Here is a 13,547-nt window from a genome sequence, read left to right on the forward strand (position 1 = left end):
GATCCCCACCCCCCAAAAAAATGCTCACAGGTAGTATATGAGAGAACACATTTAAAACCCCTAAAATAAGCCAAGGGGCAGTGCCTAAAATCTACGAGAGATTGTAACTCAACAAAGAAAAATGTACAGGGGCGCCTGGGTGGCTCAGTCAGTTAAGCGGCCGACTTCGGCTCAGGTCACGATCTCACGGTCCGTCAGTTCGAGCCCTGCATCGGGCTCTGTGCTGACGGCTCAGAGCCTGGAGCCTGCTTCGGATTCGGTGTCTCCCTCTCTTTCTGCCTCTCCCCCACTCTCTCTGTCTCCCTCTCTTTCTCAAAACTAAATAAACATTAAAGAAAAATGTACAGAGAAGGTAAACAGGTCACAGGTCGCAGAGTGGGCAGGTGACAGGGACACAAAGGGCCCTCAATCCCGTAACCCTCAGAGAAATGCAAATTAAAACAAGAGGGAGCCCTCTCCCGCCCGACGGTCAGACATGGGGAGGCCACACGAAGGCGAGTGCCGGTGAGGATGCGGGTAGACGCTGGGCGCCCAGTGATGGCAGGACGCGAGCGCAGCCGTGCAGAAAGGCCCCTCGCTTGAGCGGTATGTTATCACTGTGCACTTGCCCGCAGAGCTGCTGCCTGGAGTGTGGACTGCTGACGAGCAGTCCTGTATCGCGGGGGCACCCGAGGGGCATCTCCCGGGAGGGCTGCTAGGTGAAGGACAGCACGTGCACAGGCTGGGTGGTGTGCCTGGCTCGGGAGGAGACAACGTGTAGAGAGGCACATCCCAGGAGGTGGAGACCAGACGTGGACGGCAGCCTCGTGCATCCTCCCGGCACCGCGGCCGGGGCAGACCCTCGGGATCAGATAGCGGGCCCCATGCCACCCGGTCACCAGCCGGCCTCGACGCGGCCCCTCCTCGCTCACGCAGAATCCGTGGACGCACAGGTGCAGCCGGTGGCAGAGCCGGGCGATGCCCCGGGCTGGCTGCAGGGCGAGGGGGCCACGCCGTCCCCCCCCCCACCCCACCGCAGTGCCTCCCGGAGGCAAGTCCCTTCACTGCTCCAAGCAGGAGGTGCCGCGGCCTCAGACGTGACAACGGCCACCGCACGCACCACGGAGACGGGCCAGCGGCCAACAGCGGCGGGACAGGTCGACACCAAGCAACTCAGGCAGCTTTCTTTTTAAACGCGTGAAGACAGACAAGACCCAGTCAGAGTCGGACACGTCTGTGTGTCTGCACACGACAAGGACACGCGTCTGCATGGCAGCGGGCGCTGAGGCCCGTTCACACTCCGAGACCAGCTCAACCCAGGCACAGCAGGACGTGGGACATGTGCCACCAGGACGGCGCATCGGATCCGCCGCTCAGGGCGCCCACGTCTCGAGACAGCCACACGCACACACACGCCGAGGGACAAACGGGGAAAGGAAAGGGCAGCCCAAGCAAACGGAAGCCAGGGGCACATGGGTCTGACCTGATTTGGTTTGGGGGCACCCTCCTACAAAAGGACCGGAGCCTGTCCGCCGAAATAACGAACTCTCACTGCTCACAGCTTCTTCGGAATTGCCCTGACGATCGCACTCCTGGCTGGAAGTTAAGAAACAAAACAAACGAGCAAAGGAAAGGGAAAAAGGAAAAAGGGAGAGCGAGGCGAACCCGGAAACAGACTCTTCACGGAGACCACAGACGGTTCCCAGGGGGAGGGGGGGATTCAGAGCACAATTAGCATAAGGAAGAATAAAATAAAATAATTAAAAAATAGAAGTTGCCCTGACACGAATGTTTCTAGAAAGACATAAACGGCCAGTTAAGGGCTGTGTCTCTGATGGCGCGGGGTCTGTGAGCTCCGTCGGGGGGGGGGGGGGGGGGGGGGGGGGGCTCTGCCCACGCCCGGGGGGGGGGGAAGGGGGACTCGTGAACGCACCTGCTCCTCGGTGGTCTCGGCAGCCGCACAAATGGGGGCTGGGTGCCCCCCCACGGGCCAGGCGCTGGCCGAGGGTCCCGGGACACAGGGGAAGGGCAGCCCACATCTTCGCAGGGCTCGCTCCGGTGGGGACAGCAGACACACAGGTGCCCAGCTGAATAATAACAGTGAAGACGTGACATGCGGGGCATTAATACAGACCGGCCGTCCTCCACGTTAGGAGTGAGAACGCGGTGCAAACGGATTAGGAACATGAGGGACGCTGACGGTGAAGTCACGCTTACAGGACAGGACACGGTGGATTACAGTAACAGAGACGCCATCTAACTAGACGCTGATGAAAACCACCCGCGAAGGCAAGGCCTTCCCAGCGGAGAGGCAGTGGCCGAGGGGCCCCCGGTGCCAGTGCCGCGGGGGGAACAGCCAGGCAGCCAGAACGCCTGGAAAAGAGGAGGGAAAGGCAGGGAGAGGGTGCAGGGGCGGTGGTGTAGCGGGATTCTCACACAGAGAGTCGCGACACAGAGGCTTTTTCATTTCCAGAAGCAACTTTATTCGTGCCGGCCCCGCTCAGTTGGGTTCGTACCCGGAGAACTGAGCCCCGAACGCCACGCGGTGTAGTGTTTTACGCTTTTTCGATTTCTTTGTCTCCCGTACATGGGAACACACAAACATGTAGTGAGTGGTCTCAGTTTACAAGGTCGTGAGGGATGTTGTCACGTAGGCACACAGCCAGGTTACCCTGAAGTTCTCTCCTTTTCTCTCTCCATAGGGAGGGGACCCTACCACAGTGGGGGTGGACCAAGGAGCCCCTGGGCCGGGGCTGGAGTCTCTACTCCATGCTGAGGCGTCAGCATGCTCCGGGAGAGTCTGAGGGGACGGGGAGGGACGTCCCTCAGACAGACGCTCGGCGTGACAACAGCCGAGGGTGAGGTTCACGTCAGACCCTCTCCACTGATGTTTAAAATCCACGAGAGCCCAGACTTTCCACTTAGCACCAGTTCGGGTCTGAAGGGGGCAGGAGATCTGGTCCTGGGAGTCGAGCAGGGGGTTCCGAGCCCCCACAAAGGCAGCCAGAGGCCAAGGCCTGAACGTCTAGGCCCAGTGTCCTCTGTGGAGTCGGGCCAGGTGGAGGCTTGGATGGCACCCCCAGAGAGGAGGTGCCTCCAGGCCACCAGAAAGGGGATGGGGGACAGAAGGGCCTCGGACGGGCCAGGGCGGGGAGCAAGAAGGGAATCCTCAGGGACGGGAGGACAAGGGGGTCCTGTGTGGAGCCAGGCCCGGCCCCTGTGTCCTGTCTGCCTCTGGGACACACGGTTGGCGGGCACTTTGCTCTGTGTTAACGGACCGGCAGCCAGGGCAGCCCAGAGCTTAGGGCCAACCCTCAGAAGATACACAAGTGGTTGCTGAATGACTGACTGGTCGATGAGGCTCCAATGAGTCCAACGAAAGCCTCACCCGCCCTCACAGCCCAGACAGGACAGCACGACCCTCCCCCCGTGCTCCTGACTCAAACAAAAACACCTCAACTGCTCTTTAAATTTTAGCCTCGCGGTCTGTGAACAGAGTCTGAAACCCCAGCGGCGTCTGTGCACTGAGCCTCTGGTCCGTGGTTCTCGAACAATCCCTGCAGTGGGCCGCTCTGGGGGGCACGACTCCAGGTCACATCCACGTGAGGGGTGAGTCACCCCCACCGTGCGGGGCGGGAGGCCGAGGGCACAGAGGGCTGGTGAACGTGCCCACGGCCAGAGGACGGTGGGGCAGCCCTCACGAGGTCTGGCCTCCGCCATGCTTACTTAGCCTGTGAGTAATAACCACACGACGGGGCGGGGGGGGAGGGGCACTTCCGGTTCACCTGCTGACCCTGCGCGGTGCTGACCGCAGAGAAGGCTTCATAACTGATGCCCGAGGGCATGAGCCCTTGACTGCAGGCGCGGCAGGTCGATGGCCGCTGGGTCACATCCTGGGAAGGAGAGCACGCCGCCCTGTCTTCAAGACATTGTCAAGGAGGGCCGTGGGGTGCTGGCGGGGTTCACGCTGTGTCCCCACACCTGGAACAGAACCTGGCCCTTATGAGGCGCTCGCTCTTGTTGAGGGAGGGCACCGGTCGGTCGACACTTGGAGAAAGTTTCCGGGCACCGGGAAGGAGAGTCCAACCCCGGGGTCACCTTGGAACCGGTGCACCTGCACGGGGCCCGCATAGGACTGTGGGTTCGCTCACACCTGGATGGCACTGCGGGCCACCCCAAGTCAGGACCCGAATCCGGGAGGGCTCTGCTATGCCGGTGGGCAGGCTGTCCTGAGCTCCGGAAAGACCTCGCCATGCTGAGTGTCACCTTGGGGACCACGAGATACCTACCCCACAAATGTCTGTGAGGCGTGGAGGTGATAATGTGTGCCAATGCAAATGTGTGATAATGTGTGATAATGCAAAGTGCCCGAGGTGGCCTCTGCCTGTGGATGATCCATCAGTGAAAACCGTTCACTTAAACAGTAAAGTATCTGATAGCTGGGTGCTCTTAAATGCTTTATAACTGGTGGTGATTTGCTTTGCAGAGATGGTTTGGTATAAAACGTAAGTGGCTGCTATTTGATCTGGGGAGCGAGGTCGCCCCAAGTTCATTTACAAGGTGGCTCGTGCACCCTTTGGGCGCGGAATGATTGCGTGTGGCTTTATGGCTACCGAAAATACGACAAAAGGTCATGACTCCCACCCAAGCCGACAGAGAGAAAGGACTGGGGGAGAAGGCAGGGTTACTGCCGACCGACCAGCAAAGAGCACCCATCTGACCGTGAATTTCACAGCACGCTGCACAAAGGGAAGTTACACGGCTAACAGCATGTGGGACCCAAAATCTGACAAACTGCCAGGCAGAATTTAGGTATTCGTGGCAGGACACAAGCATCCACGCTGTCATTTATCACGCAATTGACCAGAAACCTGGCTGGGAAAGTGCTGTCCTGCCCCCGAGACAGCCGTTACAATTAATCCAGTGTTCCCTACCATCACCCCTGCTGCCTACAGAGCTTCAAATACTGCATCTGTTTTGAGGAATAACCTTTCAAAAATAACTTGCACAAAAAAAAAAAAAAAAAAGACCGACACACACAACATCCAGATGGATCTCAGAACATCGTGCTGAATGAGGGAAAAGGGACGACAGACAAAAAGCAAATGCTATATGTCTCCATTTCCATGAAACTGAAAACCGGGCAAACGGATCTATAGGGACAAGGGCAGGACAGCGACCGCCCGGAGCCAGGGCGCTGGGGTGTGGGAGCAAAGAGGCACGAGGGAAGCCACGGGTAAGGGACTATTCTGTTTTGCCTGTGCCCTAGATCCGTGGACACCTACGTGCATGTATGTATGTGTTTTGTCAGAAGTCCTTGAACTGTGTACTGGAAAGGAGTGTATTTTGTCCTGTGTATCTTTATCTTAATAAAGTTGATCTTGGGGCGCCTGGGTGGCTCAGTCGGTTAAGCATCCGACTTCGGCTCAGGTCGTGACCTCACGGCTCATGGGTTCGAGCCCCACATCAGGCTCTGTGCTGAGAGCTCAGAGCCTGGAGCCTGTTTCAGATTCTGTGTCTCCCTCTCTCCCTGACCTTCCCCCATTCATGCTTTGTCTCTCTCTGTGTCTAAAATGAATAAACATTAAAAAAAATTTAAAAAAAAGTTGATCTTGGGGCGCCTGGGTGGCTCAGTCGGTTAAGCATCCGACTTCAGCTCAGGTCATGACCTCACGGCTCATGGGTTCGAGCCCCACATCAGGATCTGTGCTGACAGCTCAGAGCCTAGAGCCTGCTTCAGATTTGTGTCTCCTCTCTCTCTCTCTCTCTCTCTCTCTCTCTCTCTCTGCCCCTCCCCTGCTCGCTTGCTGTCTCTCTCAAAAATAAATAAACGTTAAAAAAGAAAAAAACTTACACACACTTTATCCTAATTGCCAAAGCTTAGAGGCAACCAAGGTGTCCTTCAGCAGGCAGATAAATCAGTAAACTGAGGTACGTTCAGATAACGGAATAGCGAACGCTAAAAAGAGGTGAGCTATCCAACCATGAAAGCATGCAGGAACCTTAATGCGCATCGCTCAGGGAAAGAAGCCGATCTGGAAAGACTACTTCCTGTGTGATTCCAGCTCCAGGACGTCCTGGAAAAGGCAAAACTACGGACACAGTGAGAAGATGAGAGGCTGGCTGCCAGGGGTTGTGGGAGGAGGGAGGACGAACAGGTGGAGCACAGAGGGGCTTGGGGCAGTGAGACTAGGCTGGGTTATTCTATAATGATGGACACGTTTGTCCAGACCCACAGAATGAACACCAAGAGTGACCCCACGTAGACTATGGACTCTGGGCGATGACGACTTTGTCCGTGCAGGTTCATCAGCATAACAAATGCACCGTCTGGTGGGGGTGCTGGGGGAGCCAGAGGCTGTGCGTGCCGGCGGGGGGGGGGGGGGGGATTAGGGACTCCTCGGTTCTGCCAGAGGCGGCACGTATCACACCCGCCGGGAAGGTTCACTGGCGTCCCCAGATGCGGCACATTCCCTCTGGTTTCTCAGCCCAGTGTTACTGGACTTTGACATCGCAGGTCTTGGTAGCTGCTTGGGATTCCCTTACTGTAAGTGAGTTATAATAAAAAGCTCTTTCTTGGCTCCTTCCTTTACCCACATGTGATTTGTGGCAAGCACGGGCTCGCACCCAAATGTAACACCGCAGGTGGGGTCTGCCGTGGTCGTGAGTGACGAGGCGCAGGCCAGGGAGATGTGCTAGCAGAGGGGACAGCCGGCCCAGCACAGCCCTGGGCTCCAAGGGGACTACCTCACCGTTCAGGGCCCACGTGTGCACACGGCCAGGAGCACTGGAGTTACCTGTGCTGTTTGTTAAAATGTGAATTCCTGGCCCCACCTCAGACATCTTGCCTGGGAATCTCTCATGCTGGGACCCAGGAACTCGTATTTTTAATTAGTTCCCAGAGGGGGGCGCCTGGGTGGCTCCGGGGGTTAAGCGTCTGACTTCGACTCAGGTCATGATCTCAGATTCGTGAGTTCGAGCCCTGTGTCAGGTTCCGTGCTGATAGCCTGGATCCTACTTGGGATTCTCTCTCTCCCTCTCCCTCTGCCCCTCCCCTGCTTGCCTCTCTCAAAATAAACTTAAAAAAAAAAACCCAAAATTCCTGGAGAGATTCGCCCAGACTGTGGGGTTTGAGAAGCCCTGCCCTAGTGGGGCCCTGTGGCGAGTACTGCACACGCCTGAGCTCGTAAGCACTCGGGGGGGGGGGGGGGGGGCGCGGTTACAATCCCGAGTGTGCAAACAAGGACATGTGACGGTTCGCGAAGCAGAGGAGTCTGTCCTGCATGTTCAGCAGGCGGGGGACAGCACTGCAGCTCAAAACGAACTGCAAAGGACCCCCTTTTTGTGTGCTTTTCCCGCCGAGTTGCAACCAGCAGAGAGGACAGCTTCAGGGAGTGAAAGGGCAACCTGCAGTGACCCCTCGCCAACCATGGTGCCCACCCCCCGAAACACTCCCGTGGCGTGCCGCTAGGGGAATTCCTTGGGTTATGGCCGAGGGCATCCGACTGCTGCCCTTTGGTTGCTGGAGTGCTTGCAGGCACCTCCCAGGAGCTACCAGACCATTCTAAAGGCAGCGCAGTGCCCAGATCACTGTCGTGTTAGCGCCAAAGGGCAGGGACACCAGCCACCGGCAAAATGGGTCCCCAAGGAAGGTCCTCAACGGGCCTTTGTGGTCTCTAAAGAGTTGAGTGCAATGGACTCTCCTTTGCAAAAACATTTAATTTGTCAGAAGTGGTTAAAAAAAAAACCACCACCGTCCCTTCTCACTGAGCGAGAATCTTAGACTAATGTGAACTTTTCCCACATCCTTCATCGGCCCCGACTTAGTTACAAGAGTCATCACCTCAGTCTGAAAAGCCCATGGGTGTTGTGGCATTCTGTCTAATTTAAAAGATGCGAAAGGCCAAGAAAATCATTCCAATCTATTATCAAAATCCCAAAACTCAGGGGGAAAAGTTGCAGCTGTGGAAAAGTTCAGATCTAATTCTATTTTTGCAGGGGGGAAAAAAATGCTATGAAGGAAATTACAGGCGGCAACGTCGGGGCGGGGAGCATCTTAGTGCACCCTTGCCTCAGGATGTGCTTTTAGCAACACCGCCCCCTTCCCATGAAGAAATGTTTTTTAAGAGGAAAAGACCTAATTTTTTAAAGAGCCCTTCCACATTAACAATAACACAGGTCCGTGCTCATGGGGAGCACAAACTAGAGAGAAACCTTTGGGTCTATAAACCACATTCCCAGGAGGCTACGGGAGCACGGTGACCCAGCGTTGTGGTTGGCATCCCGACCATGATGAGCCACCACCCGTGGCCAAGGGGACAGGGGAGGGGGAGGGGAGGTGTCTGCACACATCCTGTAAGTAGTAAGAGACCCCGGTACCTAAACCTTGGAGCTGCAAACTCCTCCTTCATGAGACCCCAGCCCCAAGCCTCACAGGGCAGGGCTAGAATCTTCCCAGCCCAGGTGACCACATTTCCCACGGGAGGGTGCCTCACCTGCTGCTCTGCTCTGAGGGGGGAAAAGACAGGCAACTCTATCACCTGCTGCTCTGCTCTGAGCGGGGGGAAAAGACGGGCAACTCTATCACAGACTTGAGGAGCTGGTTTATTTCATCTCGGCATACGCAGACACATACAAGGTTTTACAGCATTTGTGCCCAGGTGGTGAATACCAAAGCGTTAATAAATACATTAACTGCACGCAAGCATCAGCTGGCCTGAAGCGGGCCAGGAGCAGGGACGGTGGGTCTCTAATCAACGCCACACTGCGGCTGTTTGCCGCTTGGAAGAGTTTTGGAGGAGCCTCGGTAACACGTGAGAACACATCCAGCCTGCACTTCAGCTCATTGTGAGTGATTCACTGAGCACGTGGAGAGCGGCTGTGCCCGCAGGTGGGGCGTGAGGGCCGGTGGCCGCCGGGCATCTCCCCGTGTGCGCGTCGAGTGCCGACTGCTTACTGACGGGGAGGCGGGCGCCCCCGGACCGGGTGCTCATTGTGAGTGCCATCTTCTTCGTTTCGTTAATGCCCAGATAAAACATGTCGTAAGCCAGGAAAGCATCTGAGATAAGACAACACAACACAGCACTTTTGCTTACACTTCGCCCCCACAAGGTGTCACAGCCGGCTGCGTCCAGAAACTACCTTGACTTCAGGAAGAACGGCAAAGGGCCTCCAACACATCCCGTTTCCAAAGCTTGCCCAGGATGTTACCCCAGAGACCCACAGACGAAGCGGCTGCTACCAGCATTACTAAGGCAACGGCAGAAAGCGACGGAGATACAGCAGAGGGCTCCGCTTCTCAGGCGTCTGCGGCAGAACCCACGCTGTAAGATCTTTCACTGGAGCCAAAGCATGTCCACAGCTTCGGCTAGTTCTCTTAGAGAAAAAGAGAGAGGGGCCACCGGAGACGCAGAACTCCAATCAGCAGGTCCCAGACGCAGCTCCAGAAAGCTGCCGAGCCGTCCGCGCCGGTGCTGAGGCTGCTCCCGAGACCAAGAGAAAACCCAGGAAGTGAAGCCCGTGTCTCTGGCTCTCAAATGAACCTCGACGGACAGAACAAAACCACTAGTGGTCACCAACCAAAGCATCAAGCTTTCATGTCCACCACGGTTTCCCCTGACGATGCCACCGCTCTCTCAAGTCTGTAGAAATGTCAGCGTGCGGGGACGAACTGTACGAGAACTGTGGATGGTTGTCCTCCCGACACTGGCTTCACTTGCCGCTGACAGATCGATCATCAGGAGCACGTCTGCAACTACACGGGTAACGAGTAACACCGAGGCATTCCCGCACAGTGCTGGGTGCAGACTCCGAACATCACGTGGTACACGAATAGACCCCCTCCTGGCAACAACAGCCCTCAGAGGCCGGTCCCCGCAGGGACTGCCCGCCGCCCCCTCCCCACGCAACCCTCCGCATCGGCGACCCCAGAGGGATGGCTTTTTGGCTCGTGTGACTAGTACAAACCCGTGCAGTTGCACCTGCAAGTACCGCCCGCCCCCCGAAAGCAAAATCAACTGGTCCTCCTGGCCTGCCAGGTCCTGCAGTAATTTTTATGAGGTATTCCTATTTAGAAATAAGACACAGAAGATTCTACAGCCCTCATTCGCCCTTCGGCCTCCCCAGATGTCCTCGGGCATTCCACCGGGACGAGCCCCCAGGGCTCCACGGCCAGTTCCCCCCCGGAAGCGCCGCAAGGTCAAGGACCAGCATTTCTTATTAAATCAAGTCACAAAACAAAATACAGAGCTGCAGGTGGTTGTGTGATTGCAAGGCTGTCTGCACCGGACACCCGACGCTCCCCAAGTCCCCCGGTACCCCCTGTGCGGGTGACTCTAGTTCGGAAGTCCCCTTCCGTGGCATTTTGTTTTCGAACAGTAAGCATCACAGGAATGGTTTCTCAAGCAAAATCACAGTGATAATACTTCATGAATTCGATATTTAAGGAAAGAAAATATTAGCCTGGTTCCATTTCATATAAAAGCTTTAGCGTAAATGTAAGAACGTTCCAGAGAAAAATGTGCTGCGATACATTTCTTTCAACGAACCTTGTGTCCTTTTGCTGTAAATTCTCCTTCTACTACCATTTCTGCATTCTGCTCCTATAAAAGGCCGATAAAGTCAGGCAATAGGACGTCTGTCTGTCTTAAGATGCTTAACCAGGCTGCCAAGCTGTCCTCCTGGTTGGTGAGCAGAGTCACGAGCAAGCACACAGATCGCCAGAATGAATAAACTTGTAACCGAAACCGTAAACTCCATTCCTCTGGCACATGCATCAAGATGAAACCGGTCATTTCTAAACATACTTAACCGGTAACTTTCATAACCACAGACTCTAACCTGTTTCCCAATCACCCACTACTGCTACAGAGAGGTCAACCCCCATCACTGGATGAACAAGTAAGGAGCCGTAAGGTGTGTATGATTCCATCTAATTACGTGCCAGTGACTTTCAATGCAAACTTCTCCCATCATAATCAAAGAGTGGATTGGGTTCGGAATCCAAATCGCTTCACCTCCATTTGTGAGCATGTATCGTACCCTTAAGTTCTTAGTAAGTAGTAAACTCAGTCTACACCAATCTGGAAAGTAAAATGTTATAACAAATGAGGATCAACCGATTTGTTTTTAATGCTTGTGATCCCTCAAAGTACTGAGCTCCACGCTAAGTCTACTAGGGTATTTTGGAATTCAATTAGAATTCCCGTAATTACTTACTATTTACGTTTTAAGTAGATGTTATTTTCCCTATGCTAATATGCTTTTTGTCACTCTGCTATATTTTCTTAAAGTCATGTTTAAAAAATTAATTTCCCTCATCAGAATTACGTAACATATATTGGGAACACCGTAAATAGCGGGTTCCAAATGTGCCTACATGTTGGTCTTCAGAAGCATCAAAAGGAGTGGTTTCAACCTTCTTTCTCTGGGAGGGAGAGATAATCAATTCTTTGAGCCCATTATAATACATGAAGGTGGCTGAGAATATTCAGACACTGTCTATCAAAGGCTCCTTTTCCAACAGACAGGTGTCCTTGTCAGTCAGCTTTCCCTACTCATGATCTGCTCTTTGGGAAACACTCATTCACCAAAGATCTAAGATTCAAAAAAGAGCAAATCATTACTATTTCATCAAACATAATCATTAAGATCCTTTAACTTGAAAACATTTAACCGTCAGGGGATGCCTGGCTGGCTCAGTCGTAGAGAGTGTGACTCCTGATTTCTGGGTTGTGAGTTCTGGCCGGACCCTGGGGGTAGGTACCACTTAAAAATAAAATCTCAAAGTATTTAAGCATCCTAAACTGCTCTTGAGAGAGGGGTGCGAGACCCACCCTCTGTGGCATCCGCGGTAGACACGGGAAACGTCTCTGCCGGGTGCTGGACAAGAGTCCTATTGTACCAAAGACCCCACCTTCTTGCGAAACCTGGAACAAACCCAACCCACGCTTGACCTTATGACGACATGAGCTTTTAAGTAATTAGAAAAGGCTTAAGAGTTCTACTTGTCAGTTATAAGGGGCCCAACGGCAGAGTGGCCCTCTCTCGGTGGCTCACCAATACAGCTCACGGTGGCCGACTTCAGGGATCTCCTCGCTGCAGCCCGGTGGCCCCCGAGCCGGCTACTGCGCAGGCTCACGTCCGGCCAGCTCTCCGCTCCGCCCGGGAGCGCACGTGCCCCCGAGGACCCGGGCGCACCCCCGCCCACCCGGGCACGCTCTGTGTCCCGCCCACTGTACCCCAGGCCTAATCTTCCCAGTCCTTTTCCTTCTCCCTCAGGTATCCCGTGTCATCCTTGTAAGGCTCCCTATTTGCACACAGCTTACACCGTCGACCCCGTTAAGCAAAGCGACGCGAAAAGGAACGCAGAATGGGGCGGCAGACCTTAAGACAGCGCTGCGAAAAATCTTCAAGGCCACGCGACAAGCTTCCAACTTATAAGCGTTTCAGTGGTCCCCGCGGACAGCGCCCACTCTCTCTGTCCCCGCCCCCCTCCCCCTCTCCCCACTTGAATCTCGGCCCACGGGGGGCGTCCCTGAGGGAGATGCCCAGGTGGCCCCAGCCCGCCCTACGCGGCGCCCTCCTCGCCTCGGTCCGGCTTCTCGGGCAGGTTGAGCACGAACGGGAAGAGCGCGCCTCGGGCGTCCAAGGGGGCGCGGAGCGGCGCGGGCTCGAAGCTGCCGCCCTCGCCCGCGCCCACGTCCGCGCCGGGCTCGCTGTCCCGCGGGGGCACGAAGCGCCAGGTGCCCGCGCGGCTCACGCAGTAGATGGCGCCGTCCAGCGCGGCGCAGCGGAAGGGCTGCAGGCCGGACGGCGCGCCCGGGGGCCGCAGGTGCGCGGCGCAGCGGCTCCACTGCTTGGCCAGGCAGTGGTAGCGCAGCACGCTGACGCCCCCCGCCGGCGCGGCGGCCGCCTGCGAGTCGCCGCGGCCCCCGCCCAGGTCGAAGCGGTAGATGAAGCCGTCCAGGGCCACCATGGCGGCGGAGCGCTCCCTACTGCTGCTGCACGGGCACTCCTGCCACTCGTCGCGCCGCGGGTCGTACTTGAGCAGGCGGTAGAAGAGGGAGCCCCCGGACACGTAGATCTCGCCGTTGCAGGTGGCGGCCTCGTGCGCCACGGCGAAGGCGCCCCGGGGCAGCGGGGCCACGGCGGCCCAGCGGTCGGCGCGCGGGTCGTAGCGCTCCACGCTGAGCAGGCACTCGCCGCCCACAGCGTACAGGTGGCCGTCCAGGGCCAGCAGCTGCAGCTGCGAGCGCGCCTGGCGCAGCGGCCGCACGGTGCTCCAGCGGTCGGTGGCCGGGTTGTAGCAGAAGACCTGGTCCGAGGGGCGCGCGCGGCCGTCGGGCCCCGCGGGCCCCACGCCGCCGGCCACGAAGAGGTAGTTGTAGAGCACGCACAGCCCGCAGCCCCGCGCCGGCGCGCCCTCGGGCAGCCGCGTCAGCTCGCGCCACTCGCCGGCCGCCTCGTGCAGGCAGTAGACGGCGGCGTCGCCGCGGGCCTCGGCGTCCCCCGACGGGCTCTGCGGGCGGCTGCCCGCGCGCTCCCCGGCCGGCCCGAGCGCGGCGGCC

At 56.8% G+C, this 13,547-nt stretch overlaps 1 protein-coding gene across 1 annotated transcript in view; it reads right to left on the minus strand.

Annotated features, from left to right (window-relative positions):
- Positions 1 to 8,530: 8,530 nt before the first annotated feature.
- The window catches only part of KBTBD11 (kelch repeat and BTB domain containing 11), a 6,631-nt gene continuing 1,614 nt past the window's right edge, over positions 8,531 to 13,547 (minus strand). The window contains exon 2 of the mRNA XM_049630106.1: positions 8,531 to 13,519. Within this exon, the coding sequence (XP_049486063.1) occupies positions 12,548 to 13,519 (972 nt within the window). The 3' untranslated portion in view covers positions 8,531 to 12,547. The remainder of the gene's footprint in view (positions 13,520 to 13,547) is intronic.

This window comes from Panthera uncia, chromosome B1 (genome assembly GCF_023721935.1).
Source record: "Panthera uncia isolate 11264 chromosome B1, Puncia_PCG_1.0, whole genome shotgun sequence".
In the NCBI taxonomy this organism is placed as follows: Eukaryota; Metazoa; Chordata; class Mammalia; order Carnivora; family Felidae; genus Panthera; species Panthera uncia.